Source organism: Ranitomeya imitator, chromosome 5 (genome assembly GCF_032444005.1).
Source record: "Ranitomeya imitator isolate aRanImi1 chromosome 5, aRanImi1.pri, whole genome shotgun sequence".
NCBI classification, from domain to species: Eukaryota; Metazoa; Chordata; class Amphibia; order Anura; family Dendrobatidae; genus Ranitomeya; species Ranitomeya imitator.
This window is the reverse complement of record NC_091286.1, coordinates 517,495,928-517,520,373: the sequence shown is the minus strand read 5'-3', so window position 1 is coordinate 517,520,373 and position 24,446 is coordinate 517,495,928. Positions and strand designations below refer to the sequence as shown.

The 24,446-nt window shown below is 47.9% G+C and overlaps 1 protein-coding gene across 2 annotated transcripts in view; it reads right to left on the bottom strand.

The window, feature by feature from the left end:
* The window catches only part of LOC138638317 (glutamate-rich protein 6-like), a 113,001-nt gene extending 94,155 nt beyond the window's left edge, over window positions 1-18,846 (bottom strand). The window contains exons 1-2 of one of the 2 annotated variants that reach the window (XM_069727526.1): window positions 18,789-18,846; window positions 11,031-11,109 (exon numbers count right to left, since the gene is read on the bottom strand). In XM_069727526.1, the coding sequence (XP_069583627.1) occupies window position 11,031 (1 nt within the window). In that variant the 5' untranslated portion in view covers window positions 11,032-11,109; window positions 18,789-18,846. The remainder of the gene's footprint in view (window positions 1-11,030; window positions 11,110-18,788) is intronic. The other variant, XM_069727525.1, reaches the window with a different exon arrangement.
* Window positions 18,847-24,446: the final 5,600 nt, after the last annotated feature.

The window sequence follows — 24,446 nt, the reverse complement described above, 5'->3', positions numbered from 1 at the left end:
CCTGAGTCTTATGGATTGGTCATTTGCCAATCGCTGTGGGTTTAGTCTGGAGCCTCTGGAAGTCCCTATTCCTTTGAAGGGAATTGACTCTACACCTTTGGCTATGAATAAACCTCAGTACTGGACACAAGTGACCATGCGTATGACTCCTGTTCATCAGGAGGTGATTCGCTTCCTGGTACTGTATAATTTGCATGATGTCCTAGTGCTTGGTCTGCCATGGTTACAAACTCATAATCCAGTCCTTGACTGGAAATCAATGTCTGTGTTAAGCTGGGGTTGTCAGGGGGTTCATGATGATGCACCTCCGATTTCTATCGCTTCATCTACTCCTTCTGAGATTCCTGTGTTTTTGTCTGACTATCGGGATGTTTTTGAGGAGCCTAAGCTCAGTTCGCTTCCTCCTCACAGGGATTGCGATTGTGCTATAAATTTAATTCCAGGCAGTAAATTTCCTAAAGGTCGTTTGTTCAATCTGTCAGTGCCAGAGCATACTGCTATGCGGGATTATGTTAAGGAGTCCTTGGAAAAGGGACATATCCGTCCATCTTTGTCCCCTTTGGGAGCAGGTTTTTTTTTCCTGGCCAAAAAAGATGGTTCCTTGAGGCCTTGTATAGATTATCGTCTTTTGAATAAGATTACCGTAAAATATCAGTATCCTTTGCCATTGTTGACTGATTTGTTTGCTTGCATTAAGGGGGCTAAATGGTTCACTAAGATTGATCTTCGGGGTGCGTATAATCTTATACGAATAAAGCAAGGTGATGAGTGGAAAACCGCATTTAATACGCCTGAGGGTCATTTTGAGTATTTGGTAATGCCTTTTGGACTTTCTAATGCTCCTTCAGTCTTCCAGTCCTTTATGCACGATATTTTCCGTGAATATCTGGATAAATTTATGATTGTGTATTTGGATGATATTTTGGTTTTTTCTGATGACTGGGAGTCTCATGTTCAGCAGGTCAGGAAGGTGTTTCAGGTCCTGCGGGCCAATTCCTTGTTTGTAAAAGGCTCAAAGTGTCTCTTTGGAGTCCAGAAGATTTCTTTCTTGGGGTATATTTTTTCCCCTTCTACTATTGAGATGGATCCCGTCAAGGTTCAGGCTATTTGTGACTGGACGCAGCCTACATCTCTTAAGAGTCTACAGAAGTTCTTGGGCTTTGCTAATTTCTATCGTCGTTTTATAACTAATTTTTCTAGTGTTGTTAAGCCTTTGACGGATTTGACTAAGAAGGGTGCTGATGTTGCTGATTGGTCTCCTGCGGCTGTGGAGGCCTTTCGGGAACTTAAGCGCCGGTTTTCTTCTGCTCCTGTGTTGCGTCAGCCAGATGTTTCGCTCCCTTTTCAGGTTGAGGTTGATGCTTCCGAGATTGGAGCGGGGGCGGTTTTGTCACAGAGAAGCTCCGATGGCTCAGTGATGAAGCCATGCGCGTTTTTTTTCTAGAAAGTTTTCGCCGGCTGAGCGGAATTATGATGTTGGTAATCGGGAACTTTTGGCCATGAAGTGGGCATTTGAGGAGTGGCGTCATTGGCTAGAGGGTGCTAGACATCGTGTGGTGGTCTTGACTGATCACAAAAATTTGATTTACCTTGAGTCTGCCAGGCGTCTGAATCCTAGACAGGCTCGTTGGTCACTGTTTTTCTCTCGTTTCAATTTTGTGGTTTCATACCTGCCAGGTTCAAAGAATGTGAAGGCGGATGCTCTTTCTAGGAGTTTTGTGCCTGACTCCCTTGGAAATTCTGAGCCCTCTGGTATCCTTAGGGATGGGGTGATTTTGTCTGCTGTCTACCCAGACTTGCGACGTGCTTTGCAGGAGTTTCAGGCGGGTAAACCTGATCGTTGTCCGCCTGAGAGACTGTTTGTTCCGGATAATTGGACCAGTAGAGTCATCTCCGAGGTCCATTCTTCTGCGTTGGCAGGTCATCCTGGAATATTTGGTACTAGAGACTTGGTGGCCAGGTCTTTTTGGTGGCCTTCCTTGTCGAGGGATGTGCGTTCTTTTGTGCAGTCTTGTGAGGTTTGTGCTCGGGCTAAGCCTTGCTATTCTCGGGCCAGTGGATTGTTGTCACCTTTGCCTATCCCGAAGAGGCCTTGGACGCACATTTCCATGGACTTTATTTCGGATCTCCCTGTCTCTCAAAAAATGTCCGTCATCTGGGTTGTGTGTGATCGCTTTTCTAAAATGGTTCATCTGGTACCCTTGCCTAAGTTGCCTTCCTCCTCTGAGTTGGTCCCTCTGTTTTTTCAGAATGTGGTTCGTTTGCATGGGATTCCTGAGAACATTGTTTCTGACAGGGGATCCCAGTTTGTGTCTAGATTTTGGCGGACGTTCTGTGCTAAGATGGGCATTGATTTGTCCTTTTCGTCTGCATTCCATCCTCAGACGAATGGCCAGACTGAACGAACTAATCAGACCTTGGAAACTTATTTAAGGTGTTTTGTTTCTGCTGATCAGGATGACTGGGTTACCTTTTTGCCGCTGGCCGAGTTTGCCCTTAATAATCGGGCTAGTTCTGCTACCTTGGTTTCTCCTTTCTTTTGTAATTCGGGGTTTCATCCTCGTTTTTCCTCTGGTCAGGTGGAACCTTCTGATTGTCCTGGAGTGGACATGGTGGTGGATAGGTTGCATCGGATTTGGAGTCATGTGGTGGACAATTTGAAGTTGTCCCAGGAGAAGGCTCAGCAGTTTGCTAATCGCCGTCGCCGCGTGGGTCCTCGACTTCTTGTTGGGGACTTGGTGTGGTTGTCTTCTCGTTTTGTTCCTATGAAGGTCTCTTCTCCTAAGTTCAAGCCTCGGTTCATCGGTCCCTATAGGATCTTGGAAATTCTTAACCCTGTGTCGTTTCGTTTGGATCTCCCGGCATCGTTTGCTATTCATAATGTGTTCCATCGGTCGTTGTTGCGGAAGTATGAGGTACCTGTTGTTCCTTCGCTTGAGCCTCCTGCTCCAGTGCTGGTGGAGGGAGAATTGGAGTATGTTGTGGAGAAGATCTTGGATTCTCGTGTTTCCAGACGGAAACTCCAGTATTTGGTCAAGTGGAAGGGTTATGGTCAGGAGGATAATTCTTGGGTGGTTGCCTCGGATGTTCATGCTGATGATTTGGTTCGCGCTTTTCATAGGGCTCATCCTGGTCGCCCTGGTGGTTCTCGTGAGGGTTCGGTGACCCCTCCTCAAGGGGGGGGTACTGTTGTGAGTTCTGTTTTTGGGCTCCCTCTGGTGGTTACTGATGGTACTGGGTGACTTGTCTTTCCTGGGTCTCTGGGTTCCACCTGTTCCATCAGGATATGGGAGTTTCCTATTTAACCTGGCTTTGCTGGCATTTCCTCGCCGGTTATCAATGTATCCAGTGTGTCTTGTTACCTCTGCTCCCTGCTCCTAGAACCTTCTGGTCAAGCTAAGTTTGGATTTTCCTGTTTTGGTGTTTTGCTTTATTTGGTTTTTAGTCCAGCCTGCAGATATGTGATTCTTTGCTGCTGGTTGCTCTAGTGGGCTGAAATTGCTCCTCATGTGCCATGAGTTGGCACATGAGTTCAAGTAATTTCAGGATGGTTTTTTGAAGGGTTTTTCGCTGACCGCGCAGTTCACTTTTGTATCCTCTGCTATCTAGCTTTAGCGGGCCTCATTTTGCTGAAACTGTTTTCATACTGCGTATGTGCTTTCCTCTCATTTCACCGTCATTATATGTGGGGGGCTGCTATTTCTGTGGGGTATTTCTCTGGAGGCAAGAGAGGTCTGTGTTTCTTCTAATAGGGGAAGTTAGATCTTCGGCTGGAGCGAGACGTCTAGGATCATCGTAGGCACGTTCCCCGGCTACTTTTATTTGTGTGTTAGGTTCAGGGTCGCGGTCAGCTCAGGTTCCATCGCCCTAGAGCTTGTTTGTATCTGTGCTTGTCCTTTAGTGATCCCCTGCCATTGGGATCATGACACTCACCCTACAAGAGACTCTCGTTAGGAAAAGAAAGTACTCATCTTCTCATCCGCATACACAGGATTTGAATGCCCACATTGCTATACTAATCTCATTACAGATGATGTCCTACCGTTTGGTTGAAAGCGAAGCTTTCAAAGACCTGATGGCCCACGCAGTACCACGCTATGACCTACCCAGTCGGCATTTCTTTGCGAGAAAAGCCATCCCAGCCCTCCACCAGCATGTCAAAGACCGCATTGTCCATGCCTTGAGGTAATCAGTCAGTGGAAAGGTGCACCTCACAACAGATGCATGGACCAGTAGGCATGGCCGGGGACGTTACGTGTCCATCACGGCGCACTGGGTTAATGTGTAGGATGCAGGGTCCACAGGAGGCAGTCATAGTGCGACAGTTCAGCCTATCCCACAGTCTCAGGAAAAAGTTGGCATATGGCATTCGCAACTCCTCCTCCTCCTCCAGAAGTGAAAGCTCGCGCACAGAGCGCAGTCGCCCTACCACTCCATCCGCAGCTGCCAGTGTTGCACACAGGGTGTCCCATTATCGAACAGCTAGTGGTAAGCGTCAGCAGGCTGTGTTGCAAATGAAGTGTTTGGGCGACAACAGACACTCCGCGGAAGTACTGGTGGAGTACTTGCAGCAACAAACTCAGTCATGGCTGGGCAGTGTACATCTTGAGGCAGGCAAGGTATTCAGTGATAACGGAAGGAATTTTATGGCTGCCATAGCCCTTTCAGAACTGAAACACATACCTTGCCTGGCTCACACCTTTAACCTGGTGGTGCAGGGCTTCCTCAAAAATTATCCAAAGTTACCAGCCCTGCTCCTGAAGGTGCGAAGAGTTTGCTCGCACATCCGCCGGGTGCCCATACACTCCAGCCGTATGCTGAACCATCAGCGATCGCTGAATTTTCCCCAGCACCACCTAATAATCGACGTTGCAACAAGGTGGAACTCCACACTGCACATGATTCAGAGGCTGTGCGAACAGAGGCGTGCTGTTGTAAATTTGTTGGAGGATAAACGGGCAGGCACTTGGATGGCAGACATGGAGTTGTCTGGTGTGCAGTGGTCGACGCCATCATAAGCATTAACATCCCACTTATGCGTCTGCTGATGCAAAGTTTGACGCACATTAAGGAGCAGGCGTCTGCAGCCGAGGAGGAGGGAAGCCTTGATGACAGTCAGCCATTGTCTGCTCAGGGAACTGTACAGGACGAATTGGCAGACGAAGAGGATGAGGAGGAGGATGATGGGGATGAATATGTATGGGAGGAGGATGATTTCAGGTGGCAATAGAAACTGGTGGCATTGCAAGGTCTGGTACAGGTTTATTGCGGGACACTTGTGATGTTGATTTGCAAGAAAGTGGGCCTCAACCCAGCAGAAACAGTTAATTCACACCTGGAACATTGGCCCACATGGCTGAGTATGCCTTGCGTATCCTAAAAAGGGACCCCCGCATTTTTAAAATGATGACCGATGACGACAACCGGTTGGCCTGCCTCCTGGATACAAGATATAAAGGAAAACTGCAAAATGTCATGCCACATGGGAACCTAGGTCAAATATTGGCTACCAAACAAGCAACTCCTGTAGACCGTTTGGTTCAGGCATTCCCAGCACACAGCGTCGGTGATGGTTCTCACACAAGCTGCAGGGGGCAGAGGTGCTAGAGGTGCAGAAATCCAAGTGGCGTTGGACAGAGGGGTTTTACGACAAGGTTGTGGAATGATTTTGCAATGACTGCTGACACGACAGGGACAGGAGACAGCATTTGTGCAGTATGGTTACAAACTACTTTTCCACCCTTATCGATGTTCTCCCTCTCAGGTCATTCCACTTTGATTACTGGGCATCTAAACTAGACACCTGGCCTGAATTGCCAGAATATGGATTACAGAACCTCGATTGCCCTGCTGTCAGTGTGCTTTCAGAAAGAGTGTTCAGTGCTGCTGGTTCAATACTGACCGAAAAAAGGACACGTCTGGCTACCAAAAATGTTGATGATCTAACCTTCATTTAAATTAACCAATCATGGATTTCACATTCTTTTGCCCCACCTTCCCCTGCTGACACGTAGCTTGCCTGAAAGATGACTTGCTTTTGGGGGGAGACACAGAACCCCAACTTTGGCTCTGTGTCTGCCTGATATACGACGCACTAGCAGTACAGCTGAATATACACTGTGTGCGAATTTTAATCTCCCTTTTTTTTGGGGGGGGAGACACAGAACCACAACTCTGGCCCTGTGGGATAACACAACACTATGAACGTGGAAGAAAGTGGCTGCCAGATACATATGACACACTAGCAGTACAGCAGAATATACACTGTGTGTGAATTTTAATCTCCCTTTTTTTGGGGGGGAGACACAGAACCACAACTCTGGCCCAGTGGTATAACAGTAAACTATGAACGTGGCAGAAAGTGGCTGCCTGATATATACGACACACTAGCAGTACAGCAGAATATACACTGTGTGCGAATTTTAATCTCCCTTTTTTTTGGGGGGGGGAGACACAGAACCACAACTCTGGCCCAGTGGTATAACACAACACTATGAACGTGCCAGAAAGTGGCTGGAATTATTATTTAAAAAAATAAAATAAAATAAAAAAAAAACAAGCTCCCTACAATGAGCTCAGGACAAGTATGGCAGCAATAAAAAGGACTGCTTGACACAAAAATGTGGACAAATAAACAAGATAGGTAACTGTGCAGAAAGGAGCATCAGGAATTTTGCTTTTAAAAAAGCAGTTGGTTTGCACAGCACCGTGCACACAGCTATGCAGCTGCTGCACTAAAATACGACCTCCACTGTCCCTGCACAAAAAGGTGGTGTGTGACAGTGAAAATCGCTCCAGCACAAGCGGTTTGGGGGTTTATATTTCCTCCCTAACTCTGTCCCTGCTTCTGACTAACTGCAGCAACACCTCTCCCTATGCTCAGATCGGCAGAAGATGGCGGTCGGCGTGCCAGCCCCTTTATACCCCCTGTGACGCCACAGACAGCAAGCCAATCACTGCCATGCCCTTCTCAAAGATGGTGGGGACCGAGACCTATGTCATCACGCTGCCCACACTCTGCGTCCTCCTTCATTGGATGAAAAAACGGCGGTGACAGCGTCATATGAAACGCGACTTTGGCGCTCTGATCGTGTACCGCATGGCCGATCCCACTGTAGGATCGGTTCGGGTTTCATGAAACCCGACTTTGCCTAAAAGTCACCGATTTATGAAAATGACCGATCCGTTTCGCTCAACCCTACTCCAGAAGAACTATGCTGTGGCAAACATAGACAATATTGCAATATTCAGCCCATATTGGGGAAGTCATCTGGGAATGGTCTAGGAATTCTATAAATTAAAAAAATGTGCCATGGAAAAAGAAGAGGTCAAATACCTAGGATATGTAGTAGGTAGACGCGAGATCAAACCCCAGAACAGTAAAGTGGACAAAATCCAAAACTGACTGAGCCTTTCTGGGAATCGTGCAGTACTACAGGAGGTTCCTCCCAAACATTGCCATGATGGCGGCACTCCTGACAAACCTCCTTAAGGGGACAAAATCAGTTATGGCCAAATGGACTGCAGAGGAAGAGACGGCCTTTCAAGAATTGAAAGTAGCTCAGTGTAAGCAGCTGATTCTGGTGGTCACTGACATTTAGAAGAAATTTGTATTCCAGACAGACATCTCAGAAGTTGTTTTGGAGCAGTCCTTTCTCAGGAGGTGCACGGGGAGGAACACCCTGTTCTATACCTGAGTAGGAAGCTGTCGGCATGTGAGAAGAATTATTCCATCGAAGAAAAGGAATGCTTCCCATTAGGTGGGCGGTGAACACATTATCTGTTAGGTCGAAAATTTAAATTAGTATCATCCTATGCCCCACTCAGGTGGATGAGGGTGAAAAAGGGGAAAATGCTCTAGTTACCCGTTGGTTTCTAGCCCTGCAGGATTTCAGCTTCCATGTGGAACATAAAGCCAGGAAGCTAATACCAATGCCCCCTCGAGAATCCTGTGTGTAGTGGTAGAAGGTGCCAAGACTCACAGGGTGGGAGGTATGTATAACAGAAGTGGTTGTCCTCTGTGTTGTAAACCTGTAGTAATGTTTCAGTGCACATAGTACTAAGAGGCTTGTTTTGTGCATCTGGGTGAGAAGGCCTCCAGTGTAAAAAAAATTATCAAAATAATTTGTAATAATAATTACTAAGATGAACTGGTGAGAACACACTGGAAAAAGTGGTTGATATTGAGCATGTGGAAACATTTTGGGACATTTGCACACAAATGGACAAAGACCTGGTCTACAACACACCCAACTAATCCATCATTGAGAAAGAGGATATGGATCGTTGACATGGAAATACTTGGTTATAGCAGGGTCGAGGAAATTAAAGAGGCTGAAAAATATAAAAATCTGAAAATTGAAATATAAAGACTACGGCACAAATCAGCAGCTTCGGTGCCAGTGGTCATCATCGGCACAGTGGATGCTATGCCCCAAAACCTCAGGAAGCACTTACCGCAACTCAATGATGACATGGTCACCATCAGTCAATTGCAGAAAGCAGCTCTGCTCAGATCCGCACATCCTATGCCAATACATCACAACATAATAGGGTCTTGGGAAGACCCACTAGTGATCTGGCAAATTTAATTAATAGTATGATACTAATAATAATGTTATATCCTATTTTTTATTTTCAAGGTTTATTTAATCAGCCCTGGAGAATTATGTTAGGCTCTCAACTGTCACATTATGAATCCAATATGAGAAGAGCGAACGAGTATGTGGCACTCATCGTGTAATACACTTCAGTACATTTTATTCCAAGCAGATACAATGACAGCGTGGTACCATGTGAAACACAATGGAGCACGGACAACAGACGTTTCACGCCGATCAGGCGCTTTGTCCAGAAACATGCAGCTGCTCGGCGCCAAACAGCTGTTGTCCATGCTCTGTAGAGTTTCCAATGCCACCACACTGTCAAGGTGTCTGCTTGGAATAAAACCTGCTGAAGTTTTTTACACGGGTGAGTGCTAGACACTCACTCTCTTTTCATATTGGATTTTTACCTCTTTATGCATTTTGACCCTAGTTTGTGGAGAAGAATGTTTTTTGGTTAAAGTGCCGATGCTAACTTTCTTGACTTGGACTATGTGTCATATTATGAAAGCAGACTTTGGCAACTACAATGCTGAAGTTCCCAGAGACTGCAAAGCAAGCAGCACTAATCCAACAAGAAGCATATTTAGCATTAAAACATTAGTAAGGGTAAAGTTTGCGTGAAGCATTAATTTATGCCATGCACAATATGGCAGAGCAGTGTAGACGTTGTTGACACATGACAGAAGAGTAGAATCTAGTACAGAAAATGGTAGAAGCATAACATGGGAGAAGATAGTTTTTGCCTTTATAGTAAACGCATACATGTTTTTTTTAGCTATTTTTACTTTAGTAATTAATTAGTTGAGGAGTTTTATTATTAGAAGAGCTTGTAGACATGGGAGGACAGATGGCGGCACACAGTATGTTCTGCACATCATTATGCTTGAAGACTGGCTCTTATAAGATCAACCTTGAAGTTTCCTGTTAGAAATTTCCTGGAAATCAAAGAGGTGACCCTGTGTGCAGCGGACGCTCACTTATCCTGATCCTAATAGTTTTGTTTATGCCTTGACTTTGTTTTCAATTACTCCTTGTTACACAGGATCTGAGGACAGAGTATGTCGAAATAATTGGCACATCGCTAGTCTATCTGTTCTCATCATTCAAGTGATTGTATGTCTGAGTCATGACACTTGATTGAAGTGGTGATCAGCAGAAAAGTAATAGCCGATGTTCATACAGCCATTACCGGGACTCTGTCAGCACAGAATGACTGTCCAAACCAAGTACAGTGGTTCACGGCGGAGCCAAATGTTTATATACACCTTCCTACCTGCTTGTTTTCTCTATATCTACACCCCCTCTTCTTTGATTGACAGATCTTGGTTCATAGAGCCAGAGAAAGGAGAAGATACAGTCATGGACGAAAGTGTTGGCATCCTTGAAATTGTTCCATAAAATTCAGTATTTCTCCCAGAAAATTATTGCGATTACATGTTTTGTTATACACTATTTCCTTTCTATGTATTGGAACAACACAAAAAAACAAAGAAAAAAAGGCAAATTGGACATCATTTCACCCAGTAGGCTTTCTATAAAGATCTGTTGTCGGAGAGCCCACCATATTTTTGATCACTAGAACATCCAAAAAATGGACCTGCGTGGAGTCAACGTTCTGAGTGAATGAAATTGAAAACTTTGTTAAACAAATGCAGATCATCGTTCCAGATACAGAATATGTCACCTATATAACGGAGCCATGTAATGGCATGTTGGAACAGAGGATGGGTGGTATATCCCTCTATATGGGTTACATAATACTCCTGCTATTATGTAGCTGAAAACATATCACCCCACATAATCTAATAAGCCTCTACAGCACCATTTCCCTTTTCATGTATTCTGACTACGGCTCTTTGTTTCTGGTACACCCCGTCTCTTTAGAAGTCTCATTCTTTCCTCTTTGTACTTTTTTCCTCCTTAGTTGAATGTACATGCTTATAAATTCTTCCCTTTTGTATAAACTCTGGCTTCTCTCATCATTATACTATATTTTTTCCATTTCTTCTTTTCTTTATAGTTTTACTCTTTGCTTAGTTCAATCATTGGCAGTAGCATAGAACAAATAAATATTATTTTGTACATTATATATATATTTATTCTGATTTTTGCTATTTATCTGTTTTTTTTTGTAGGGCCTGATAAAAATCATCTTGACCACTGAAACAATGGCCTGTTCACTTGTACAGATTTTCGGCCGCACTAAATAAAGTTTGTGTGTTTTCACCTGCAAGTTTTCAGTGTTGTGGCTTTATAGGATATACATGCTGTTCTCTACCGCGTAGCACGAATTACTCTACTGAACCGCTGAGCCCACCATATTACTTCTAGTGGGCTCTTTACCAGACATTTTACTTGACTAAAATATAGCAATCTCTAGTTCCGGTTTCAGCTGGAGTATTGGAGTTAGTATATCATTCTTACTCAGTCTGGAGGGTCTTCATTTCCACAGATGGGGATTGTCCCTCTCTTCTTACTGTCATTATCGGCAAATGTGATGCTCCTGAAAAATAAATGCATCAAATCCATGTGATTAGTTGGCGCCATATCTCTATAGGACAAGGAAATGATGCACAGAAATAATCATACTTTGTATGTACTATCTGAGCATAATTCCCAAACCTCTGATTGTGCCCACTTAGCCCCTTCACTTCTACTGTCTAGATTGACTGCAGCATAATCAAAGGGATGTACCCGCTGTTTTTGCGCTTTGATTTGATAAGAGAATGGGCACATAGAGTCACTGAGAGGTGTTCAGAAACAGCGAGTTGTCTAGTGGAGACCGCTTCAAAAAATGCTCCTTCTTAGGCGAGTTTTTCTTTTTTTTTTAAAGTTTACTAATGGGATTTTTAAGAGTTTGGATATGTGCACACAGCAGTTGGTGGCTTTGCTGTCGTCCAAGCGTGGGTTCTGCTGCCAGCGGCTTTCGCTCTATACTTTTAAATATAGATTGCGAGTGGCTTCAGAGCAAGAGATGCCCGAAGATTGAACATGACACTTCTTTTACTGCTTCAAAGTTTCCGATCCCTGAAATGGTTAAAAGAAGGAACTTGTGCACAGCAATGCCACTTTGACATTGTTGTGAACTATGTCCATTTTATGGGGAGCTTTCGCGAGCAAATACTGAGCAGAATCCGACTGAAAAAGACTCCGTGTGGATATAGCTTTATAGGAGCATTGTAAAAGTGTTTTTTTCCAGAAGTGTTATTTTACCGCCTTTTGATTGGACAATGCTTAATGTCAAGTGAATTCGAATAGTAGTCACTCACAATTCCCTTTTTTTTCCCCATCAGGCAATGTTCAAAACCTGAAGCGGGAAAAAAGTTCAACAGACTGAACATATAAAAAACTTGTAAAGAGGTTTTCCAATAGAAATGAACAGGGAGAATTTTTTAAAAGGTTTTTAAGAAACTTTTCGGGCATTTTTGAAGTTGATCTGGTAAAATAAAACTCCATGAACTCAATGTGATGATCAATAATGACAAGAGTTTCATTGAAGAAATGAAATCGGACGAATGCAATCCGGTAAAAAATTGGATTGCATTCGGACCAATGTTAGTCAATGACTCAATACTAGTGTTGAGCATTCCGATACCGCAAGTATCGGGTATCGGCCGATACTTGCGGTATCGGAATTCCGATACCGAGATCCGATATTTTTGTGATATCGGGTATCGGTATCGGAAGTGTAAAATAAAGAATTAAAATAAAAAATATTGTTATATTCACCTCTCCGGCGGCCCCTGGACATCAGCGGGAGGATCCGGCGTCCGGCACGGCTTCTTTCTTCAAAATGCGCGCCTTCAGGACCTGTGGAATGACGTCCCGGCTTCTGATTGGTCGCGTGCCGCCCATGTGACCGCCACGCGACCAATCAGAAGCCGCGACGTCATTCCTCAGCTAAAGTCCTAGAATGAGCGCCTTCTAGGACCTGAGGAATGACGTCGCGGCTTCTGATTGGTCGCGTGGCGGTCACATGGGCGGCACGCGACCAATCAGAAGCCGGGACGTCATTCCACAGGTCCTGAAGGCGCGCATTTTGAAGAAAGAAGCCGTGCCGGACGCCGGATCCTCCCGCTGATGTCCAGGGGCCGCCGGAGAGGTGAATATAACAATATTTTTTATTTTAATTCTTTATTTTACACTTTAATATGGATCCCAGGGCCTGAAGGAGAGTTTCCTCTCCTTCAGACCCTGGGATCCATGAGGATACATTCCGATACTTGATGTCCCATTGACTTGTATTGGTATCGGATATCGGTATCGGCGATATCCGATATTTTTCGGGTATCGGCCGATACTATCCGATACCGATACTTTCAAGTATCGGACGGTATCGCTCAACACTACTCAATACTCATCTGTGATTTTTTTATCAGCTCGGATTGGATTTGCCTCTTGGAACGCAGATTTTCCTAGAACAGTTTGCCGACTCCATATACAGAGCCCCTAATTGCTAGAAGAGCAGAATCCACCCTCAAGTGAACCCATTTGGGAAATTATATCCCTTGGGGAATTTATCTACAGGTGTAGTGATGATTTTGACTTCATGGGTATTTTTCGGAAACAAGCAGCAATGAATGTTGCCAAGTGAAAATTGCAGTACGCTGTAGTGACCAGTGCGTTGCAGTCACCAGTACGTTATGCCCAGCCCATGCTTCTGGAGGCATACACCCGTAAGTTAGGCAGGCTCTCATTGCTGCAGAAATGCCAAATGTGGACGCAATATGTGGTTTACGTACACTGGGGCTCAGAAGGGAGGGGGGCATTTGGATTTGAGAATTTGCTGAATTTCTTTTGCGGGTGAGGCCTTTCTACTACCTGTAAGGCCTCTTTCACATGTCAGTGTCTCCGGTACGTGTACTGACAGTTTTCTCACGTCTCGGAGACACTGACACACGTAGACCCATTCAAATGAATGGGTCTATGCACATGTCTCCGTGTTTTCATGGACCGTGTGTCTGTGTTGAAAATACGGAGACATGTCCGTTTTTTGCCAGAAGAACGTACCGCAATACGTCCTGTACACGTGCACACGGAGAACAGTGTGCACTATCCTCCGTGTGCACGTACCGCCCGCAGAAGAGACAGCGCTACACTAAGCGCTGTCCCCCCTGTGTGGTGCTGAAGCGCATATTCCTCACTGTAATGAGCGGTCCCACGTGACCGCTCACACAGGACCTGCTGCCGGCGCTGAGAGGAGAGAGGAGACATCGCGGAAGCTGGGTGAGTATTTATATGCAAGGGGCCGGGCGGCGCACGGGGGATGGGAGGCGGGAGCTCACCAGCAAACTTTAATTTTAACAAAAAATAACAAAAACTTGATCTTTCATCTCTTCTCTCCTGCGGGGGAGAAGAGATGAATGTCGGCTTCACCACCACACAGGGGGGACAGCGCTTAGTGTAGCGCTGTCTCTCCTGCACGGTCCGTGTGGTCCTCAGGCGGCACACGGACGGCACATGGATGCCGCACGTGTGCCACACTGATGTGCTACGTGAGTACACTGACACACGGACACGGATAATTCCGGTACCGATTTCTCCGGTACCAGAATTATCTGGACGTCTGAAAAAGGCCTAACATGGAAGTCCTCTATATTTCCGTTAACAGATGACAGACCTGAAAGGGGACTTGCTTTTTTTGTGGATTGAGTTGAAGCTTTTATTGGGAACATTTTACATAATGCTTGGGATCACATTTATCTGGCGCTCTACACTGAGCACTTACTTTGGGGTTTCCATTTAATTCTCTGAGTGACGTGATTCAGATGAATCCCCAGAGGGATCCATTCACTATAATGAGGCAGCAGAGTAAGGGTACCGTCACACTATACGATTTACCTACGATCACGACCAGCGATATGACCTGGCCGTGATCGTAGGTAAATCGTAGTGTGGTCGCTGGGGAGCTGTCACACAGACAGCTCTCCAGCGACCAACGATGCCGAGGTCCCTGGGTAACCAGGGTAAACATCGGGTAACTAAGCGCAGGACCGCGCTTAGTTACCCGATGTTTACCCTGGTTACAAGCGTTAAACTAAAAAAAAACAAACAGCACATACTTACATTCTGGTGTCCGTCAGGTCCCTTGCAGTCTGCTTCCCGCACTCAGTGACTGCCGGCCGTAAAGTGAAAGTGAAAGCACAGCCGCTGTGCTCTGCTTTCACTTTACGGCCGGCAGTCACAGTGCTGGAAGCAGACGGCAAGGGACCTGACGAACACCAGAATGTAAGTATGTGCTGTTTGTTTTTTTTTAGTTTAACGCTTGTAACCAGGGTAAAGATCGGGTAACTAAGCGCGGCCCTGCGCTTAGTTACCCGATGTTTACCCTGGTTACAAGCGAACGCATCGCTGGATCGCATCGCTAGATCGCTAGATCGGTGTCACACACACCGATCTAGCGATGACAGCGGAAGATCCAGCGATGAAAGAAAGTTCTAAACGATCTGCTACGACGTACGATTCTCAGCAGGATCCCTGATCGCTGCTGCGTGTCAGACACAGCGATATCGTAACGATATCGCTGGAACGTCACGAATCGTACCGTCGTAGCGATCGAAATGTTATAGTGTGACGGTACCCTTACTCTGGACTCCGTTTGGCCTTTTTTTCAGCGGTGTCCTTCTTTTCAGAAGAGTACAAAACTGTGGCTGACAGCACTTTTATGCAATCCTAAAAAGACGGACACCGCCAGATCACAGGTTAGACGGAGTCCACAGTGCCTCCATCTGCCTTATTATTGGGAATCTTTTGTCAAGGGTCACATCTGAATCATGTATTTCAGAGATTTACACGGAAACACTGATACAAGCGCTCAGCGCAAGATAAATGTGCGCCGAACCTTACTGCGATCTTTGAGAGGCAGAATGAAAAAATCAACAGCAGGTGAAGAATTGGTTTTATTTTTACGCCGTTCCTCGTACGGTATGAGTGATTAAATGACTATATTCTTCGGGTCGGTGCGATTACAGCGATACCAGATTTATATCAGGTTTATATGTTTGGCTGATGTGACACACTAAAAGACACTTTTTATTGCAAAAACTATTTTTTTGCATAACCATATTTTGAGAGCTATAATTTTTCCATAAATACATATGCTCACCTTGAAAGCTAATCCACAAAAGCCCTGTAAAAGAGTAAAATTAATAAACAGCCATATTCCTCACCTCTCCGACGAGAAGATAATACATTTGTCTCTTGACGAGTCTAGCTCTGCTACATCTATTTTGCAGGTGGAACACTTGCATGATGCGAAGGTTCAGCCTGCCAGCCAGAAGAGACATCAAGCTGCACGTGTTAGCGCAGCTCAGTGCCTCGAAGTGATGTGAGAAAGTTGAGCAGAGTTCATGCTCAATGAACTTCGTTCACCTCACTGAGGTCAGCGCGAGTGCCATGGGAGAGTTCTTACGCTCGCCCTGACGTCAGTGAAGTGAACAAAATTCATATGGTATGAACTCCCTTCAATTTTCTCACGTCATCGCGAGGCACTGAGTGGCACTGGTTAGCACTCCGTTCACCTCACTAACGTCAGGACGAGCATGAGAACTTTCCCATGGCACTTGTGCTGATGTCAGTGAGGTGAACGGAGTTCATTGAGTATGAACTCCGCTCAACTTTTTGACGTCACTTTGAGGCCTGAGCTGCGCTAGCAAGCGCAGCTCAGTGTCTCTGCTGCCTGGCAGGCTGAATGCTTGCATGATGCGTGCATTCAGCCTGCCAATTAGATATAGCAGAGTTACACTCTTCAATGGAGAAATGGATTATCTTCTCGTCAGAGAGGTGAGGAATATGGTTGTTTATTATTTTCATTCTTTTACAGGAGACATGGGCTTCAGTGGTTTAGGCGTCAAGGTGAGTATAACTTAGCTTTTTTATTTTTTATTAAAAAAGTGTCAATATTTTTATTTAAAATAAGAGTAAAATTAAAAAACAACCATATTCCTCACCTCTCCTGATGAGAAGATAATGCATTTGTCTCTTTACAAATCTAGCTCTCCTACATCTACTTGGTAGGCTGCGAGCATTCAGCCTGCCAGCCAGCAGAGACACTGAGCTGCGCTTGCTAGCGCAGCTCAGGCCTCAAAGTGACGTCAAAAAGTTGAGCGGAGTTCATACTCAATGAACTCCGTTCACCTCACTGACATCAGCACAAGTGCCATGGGAAAGTTCTCATGCTCGTCCTGACGTTAGTGAGGTGAACGGAGTTCATTGGGTATGAATTCCCTTCAACTTACTCACGTCACCTTGAGGCACTGAGTGGCTTTGGCATGGGCAGTTCTGCTGCCTGGCAGGCTGGCCGCTTGTATCATGCAAGCATTCAGACTGCCAAGTAGATGTAGCAGAGCTAGACTCGTCAATGGACAAATGGATTATCTTCTCGTCGGAGAGGTGAGGAATATGGTTGTTTCTTTTTTTACTCTTTTACAGGGGACATAGGCATTGGAGGATTATCTTTACGTTGGAGAGGTGAGGGATATGGTTGTTTATTATTTTAATTATTTTACAGGGGACATGGGCTTCAATGGATTAGGCGTCAAGGTGAGTATACCTTTGTTTTTTTATTTTTAATTAAAAAAAGGTGTCAATACTTTTATTTCAAACAAAGGACTTAATTCAGGGTATTTTTTTTTATGATTATGGGGTTAGTAGTGGGGGGCGTTTTATATGCTGCTCTCCATTACTAACCCCTGGGCTTGATGTCAGCTGTCATTACAAAGCAGACATCAACCCCAATACTATTCCCCACTTGCCACCACACCAGTGCAAGTGGGACAAGTGAGGCTAAGTGCCAGAATAGGCACATCTTTGGATGCGCCTTTTCTGGGTTGGCTAAATTCTGACGTTGTTAGTCTGGGAGTGGGCCAATATCCATGTCTCCTTCCTAGTCTATTAATATCAGCTAGCAGCTGTCTGCCTAGCCTTTGCAGGTTTTTACTTATCGGGGGACTCTACGTTATTTTTTTTTTTTTTGGGGGGGGGTTGCCCATTTTAATAACCAGTAAAAAACAAGTATACAGCTGTGAGCTGATATTAATAGCCTGGGAAGCTTCATGGGTATTAAAATAATAGCAAAGCCACAAAAGAGGACTAAAAATTAAAAAAAAACAGCAGAAAAAAGGCAGAACCGCTAACCTGTCCAGGTCTTTGAACAAATGCACTACAGGGTGCAGCCAGCCCATATAGCAAGATGTTGGCAAGACAGGTGCATAGTACTAGACAGCCACTCGCCACCTACCCATTCATGGATGGAGTGACTGCTTAGTAAACTTTTGCACAATAAAGGCCTGTGTAGGGCGCTGTTCACATTAAGGTAATGCATTGTGGCTGGTTCTCAGCCTATTAGTCACATCAGCATGACATTCAGATGCTACAAATCGCATTGTACTCACATGAAAATTGCATGCCACTTGTCTGACTTTTCTGGATCAAAATCAGACCAATTTTTAAAATGCGAGTGGGACCCCGGCATAGTGCTATTCCTCATAGTATAATTAAAAAGACATTTAAAAAATGCATCGATGCTGCATCAAAATTGCATGTTTTACAAAGCAGCACCAAAAACCATTTGTACATAAGATGTGGGGTGTTTTTCAGACAGAAAAATCCAAAACCAAAAAACTCAGTGTGAACATTCCTATATATGTACAACACAAATTGTGGGAAAAACCCTCATGTGCGCCATAGGCTTGTTTTCAATTTCTTATTTGAATGGATGGAAAGCTGATCCTAAGCCGATCTCAAGCAATTTTTTTAAAGGTGGATTTGGGGGCGTAATCGGTGTTAAAAGCATGTCATGAACATAGCCTTCAAGTCCTTGTAGGTGTGCAGTGTACCCCACTACTGCCTGACATCGCTCATTGTCATCTAATAACACTAAAAGCAAAAATAATCAACAAAACTGCAAGGAGTCAATAATGGCAGAAAATCAATAGTTCTCTTCCGCAGTTGGAGGGCAGCTGTCCGCAGATACCGGAGCCGCATGCGTCTTCTGCAGATTCCCATCGTCCCAGGAACCGTGCCGGGATCTTCCCGCACCTTAGCTGATTCTCAGTGCTGTGCGGGCGCCATCCTGAGCAGCCTCCGACAACACAACGTGACCCGTACGGTGCCAACATCCCCCGCTGCTGCACAGACCGGGGCCGGGCACGGGGCCGCCAGGAAGCTGCAGCTATCACTCACCCGGCTCCCGGGCCTCCTCCGCTCCCTCCATGCTGCGCTTTGTTGTCTCCCGGTCCCCATGACAACCGGATACAGCGCAGACTCCGCCACCGTCTTCTAGCTCGCACTCTCCTGTCACCCAGAGCCGTGATCTGCAGTGTTGTCAGAGGGATAGTGATCAGTGCTCCAGTGTGTGGTCATATGTACAAGCTGCCTGTACTCTCTCCGCCTGCCTCTACCTCTCCGCCAGCCTGTACCTCTCCGCCTGCCTGTACCTCTCCGCCTGCCTGTACCTCTCCGCCTGCCTGTACCTCTCCGCCTGCCTGTACCTCTCCGCCTGCCTGTACCTCTCCGCCTGCCTGTACCTCTCCCCCTGCCTGTACCTCTCCGCCTGCCTGTACCTCTCCGCCTGCCTGTACCTCTCCGCCTGCCTGTACCTCTCCGCCTGCCTGTACCTCTCCGCCTGCCTGTACCTCTCCGCCTGCCTGTACCTCTCCGCTTGCCTGTACCTCTCCGCCTGCCTGTACCTCTCCGCCTGCCTGTACCTCTCTGCCTTCCTGTACCTCTCTACCTGCCTGTACCTCTCTACCTGCCTGTACCTCTCCGCCTGCCTGTACCTCTCCGCCTGCCTGTACCTCTCCGCCTGCCTGTACCTCTCCACCTGCCTGTACCTCTCCGCCTGCCTGTACCTCTCCGCCTGCCTGTACCTCTCCGCCAGCCTATACCTCTCTGCCTTCCTGTACCTCTACCTGCCTGTACCTCTCTGCCTTCCTGTACCTCTCTACCTGCCTGTACCTCTCTACCTGCCTGTACCTCTCTACCTGCCTGTACCTCTCTACCTGCCTGTACCTCTCCGCCAGCCTGTACCTCTCTACCTGCCTGTACCTCTCTACCTGCCTGTACCTCTCCGCCAGCCTATACCTCTCTGCCTTCCTGTACCTCTCTACCTGCCTGTACCTCTCTACCTGCCTGTACCTCTCTACCTGCCTGTACCTCTCTACCTGCCTGTACCTCTCTGCCTGCCTGTACCTCTCTGCCTGCCTGTACCTCTCTGCCTGCCTGTACCTCTCTACCTGCCTGTACCTCTCTACCAGCCTGTACTCTCTACCAGCCTGTACCTCTCTGCCTTCCTGTACCTCTCTGCCTTCCTGTACCTCTCTACCTGCCTGTACCTCTCTACCTGCCTGTACCTCTCCGCCTGCCTGTACCTCTCTACCAGCCTGTACTCTCTACCAGCCTGTACCTCTCTGCCTTCCTGTACCTCTCTGCCTTCCTGTACCTCTCTACCTGCCTGTACCTCTCTACCTGCCTGTACCTCTCCGCCTGCCTGTACCTCTCTACCAGCCTGTACTCTCTACCAGCCTGTACCTCTCCGCCAGCCTGTACCTCTCTACCTGCCTGTACCTCTCCGCCTGCCTGTACCTCTCCGCCTTCCTGTACCTCTCTACCTGCCTGTACCTCTCTACCTGCCTGTACCTCTCCGCCAGCCTATACCTCTCTGCCTTCCTGTACCTCTCTACCTGCCTGTACCTCTCTACCTGCCTGTACCTCTCTACCTGCCTGTACCTCTATACCTGCCTGTACCTCTCTGCCTGCCTGTACCTCTCTGCCTGCCTGTACCTCTCTACCTGCCTGTACCTCTCTACCAGCCTGTACTCTCTACCAGCCTGTACCTCTCTGCCTTCCTGTACCTCTCTGCCTTCCTGTACCTCTCTACCTGCCTGTACCTCTCTACCTGCCTGTACCTCTCTGCCTGCCTGTACCTCTCTACCAGCCTGTACTCTCTACCAGCCTGTACCTCTCTGCCTTCCTGTACCTCTCTACCTGCCTGTACCTCTCTACCTGCCTGTACCTCTCTACCTGCCTGTACCTCTCTGCCTTCCTGTACCTCTCTACCTGCCTGTACCTCTCCGCCTGCCTATACCTCTCCGCCTGCCTGTACCTCTCCGCCTGCCTGTACCTCTCTACCTGCCTGTACCTCTCCACCTGCCTGTACCTCTCCGCCTGCCTATACCTCTCTGCCTTCCTGTACCTCTCCGCCTGCCTGTACCTCTCCGCCTGCCTATACCTCTCCGCCTGCCTGTACATCTCCGCCTGCCTGTACCTCTCTACCTGCCTGTACCTCTCCGCCTGCCTGTACCTCTCCGCCTGCCTATACCTCTCCGCCTTCCTGTACCTCTCCGCCTGCCTGTACCTCTCCGCCTGCCTGTACCTCTCCGCCTGCCTATACCTCTCCGCCTTCCTGTACCTCTCTGCCTGCCTGTACCTCTCCGCCTGCCTGTACCTCTCTACCTGCCTGTACCTCTCTGCCTGCCTGTACCTCTCTGCCTGCCTGTACCTCTCTGCCTTCCTGTACCTCTCTACCTGCCTGTACCTCTCTGCCTGCCTGTACCTCTCTGCCTTACTGTACCTCTCTACCTGCCTGTACCTCTCTGCCTGCACCTCTCTACCTGCCTGTACCTCTCTACCTGCCTGTACCTCTCTACCTGCCTGTACCTCTCTACCTGCCTGTACCTCTCCGCCAGCCTGTACCTCTCTACCTGCCTGTACCTCTCTGCCTGCCTGTACCTCTCTGCCTGCCTGTACCTCTCTGCCTTCCTGTACCTCTCTACCTGCCTGTACCTCTCTGCCTTCCTGTACCTCTCTGCCTTCCTGTACCTCTCTACCTGCCTGTACCTCTCTACCTGCCTGTACCTCTCTGCCTGCCTGTACCTCTCTACCAGCCTGTACTCTCTACCAGCCTGTACCTCTCTGCCTTCCTGTACCTCTCTACCTGCCTGTACCTCTCTACCTGCCTGTACCTCTCTACCTGCCTGTACCTCTCTGCCTGCCTGTACCTCTCTACCTGCCTGTACCTCTATACCTGCCTGTACCTCTCTGCCTGCCTGTACCTCTCTGCCTGCCTGTACCTCTCTACCTGCCTGTACCTCTCCGCCTGCCTGTACCTCTCTACCAGCCTGTACTCTCTACCAGCCTGTACCTCTCCGCCAGCCTGTACCTCTCTACCTGCCTGTACCTCTCCGCCTGCCTGTACCTCTCTGCCTTCCTGTACCTCTCTACCTGCCTGTACCTCTCTACCTGCCTGTACCTCTCCGCCAGCCTATACCTCTCTGCCTTCCTGTACCTCTCTACCTGCCTGTACCTCTCTACCTGCCTGTACCTCTCTACCTGCCTGTACCTCTATACCTGCCTGTACCTCTCTGCCTGCCTGTACCTCTCTGCCTGCCTGTACCTCTCTACCTGCCTGTACCTCTCTACCAGCCTGTACTCTCTACCAGCCTGTACCTCTCTGCCTTCCTGTACCTCTCTGCCTTCCTGTACCTCTCTACCTGCCTGTACCTCTCTACCTGCCTGTACCTCTCTGCCTGCCTGTACCTCTCTACCAGCCTGTACTCTCTACCAGCCTGTACCTCTCTGCCTTCCTGTACCTCTCTACCTGCCTGTACCTCTCTGCCTGCCTGTACCTCTCTACCAGCCTGTACTCTCTACCAGCCTGTACCTCTCTGCCTTCCTGTACCTCTCTACCTGCCTGTACCTCTCTGCCTGCCTGTACCTCTCTGCCTTCCTGTACCTCTCTACCTGCCTGTACCTCTCCGCCTGCCTATACCTCTCCGCCTGCCTGTACCTCTCCGCCTGCCTGTACCTCTCCACCTGCCTGTACCTCTCCGCCTGCCTGTACCTCTCCGCCTGCCTATACCTCTCTGCCTTCCTGTACCTCTCCGCCTGCCTGTACCTCTCCGCCTGCCTATACCTCTCCGCCTGCCTGTACATCTCCGCCTGCCTGTACCTCTCCACCTGCCTGTACCTCTATACCTGCCTGTACCTCTCTGCCTGCCTGTACCTCTCTACCTGCCTGTACCTCTATACCTGCCTGTACCTCTCTGCCTGCCTGTACCTCTCTGCCTGCCTGTACCTCTCTGCCTGCCTGTACCTCTCTACCTGCCTGAACCTCTATACCTGCCTGTACCTCTCTGCCTGCCTGTACCTCTCTACCTGCCTGTACCTCTCTACCTGCCTGTACCTCTATACCTGCCTGTACCTCTCTGCCTGCCTGTACCTCTCTGCCTGCCTGTACCTCTCTACCTGCCTGTACCTCTCTACCAGCCTGTACTCTCTACCAGCCTGTACCTCTCTGCCTGCCTGTACCTCTCTACCTGCCTGTACCTCTCTACCAGCCTGTACTCTCTACCAGCCTGTACCTCTCTGCCTTCCTGTACCTCTCTGCCTTCCTGTACCTCTCTACCTGCCTGTACCTCTCTACCTGCCTGTACCTCTCTGCCTGCCTGTACCTCTCTGCCTGCCTGTACCTCTCTACCAGCCTGTACTCTCTACCAGCCTGTACCTCTCTGCCTTCCTGTACCTCTCTACCTGCCTGTACCTCTCTACCTGCCTGTACCTCTCTACCTGCCTGTACCTCTCTGCCTTCCTGTACCTCTCTACCTGCCTGTACCTCTCCGCCTGCCTATACCTCTCCGCCTGCCTGTACCTCTCCGCCTGCCTGTACCTCTCTACCTGCCTGTACCTCTCCACCTGCCTGTACCTCTCCGCCTGCCTATACCTCTCCGCCTTCCTGTACCTCTCCACCTGCCTGTACCTCTCCGCCTGCCTGTACCTCTCCGCCTGCCTATACCTCTCCGCCTTCCTGTACCTCTCTACCTGCCTGTACCTCTCCGCCTGCCTGTACCTCTCTACCTGCCTGTACCTCTCTGCCTGCCTGTACCTCTCTGCCTGCCTGTACCTCTCTGCCTTCCTGTACCTCTCTACCTGCCTGTACCTCTCTGCCTGCCTGTACCTCTCTGCCTTACTGTACCTCTCTACCTGCCTGTACCTCTGCCTGCCTGTACCTCTCTACCTGCCTGTACCTCTCTACCTGCCTGTACCTCTCTGCCTGCCTGTACCTCTCTACCTGCCTGTACCTCTCTACCTGCCTGTACCTCTCCGCCAGCCTGTACCTCTCTACCTGCCTGTACCTCTCTGCCTGCCTGTACCTCTCTGCCTGCCTGTACCTCTCTGCCTTCCTGTACCTCTCTACCTGCCTGTACCTCTCCGCCTGCCTGTACCTCTCTGCCTTCCTGTACCTCTCTACCTGCCTGTACCTCTCCGCCAGCCTGTACCTCTCTACCTGCCTGTACCTCTCTGCCTGCCTGTACCTCTCTGCCTGCCTGTACCTCTCTGCCTTCCTGTACCTCTCTACCTGCCTGTACCTCTCCGCCTGCCTGTATCTCTCCGCCTTCCTGTACCTCACAGCTGTTTGCTTAGCCTTTCCTGGTGAAACCCAGAAAAAAATTACGCAAGATCCCCCTATAAATTCAAACCAGCAAAAGGCTGAAAAAGCAGATGTGGGTCGAGATTAATAGCCTGGAAAAGGCCCCAGGCTACCAACATTAACATTCAGCCGCCACAGAAATGGCACATCCATAATCTGGCAATTAGCCTTTCTCTTCCCACTTGCCCTGTGGCGGTGGCAAGTGGGGTAATAGGGTTGTGGTTGATGTGAGATTTGTATTATCAGTTGACATCAAGCACTGGGGTTAGTAATGGAGAGCCTTCTATAAGATGCCCCCATTACTAACCCCATAGTAAGTATTGAAATAAGCACACAGCAAGAATAAAATCCTTTATTTGAAATAAAAATCAACACCCTGTTTTACACATTTATTTAAAAATAAAAAACAAACT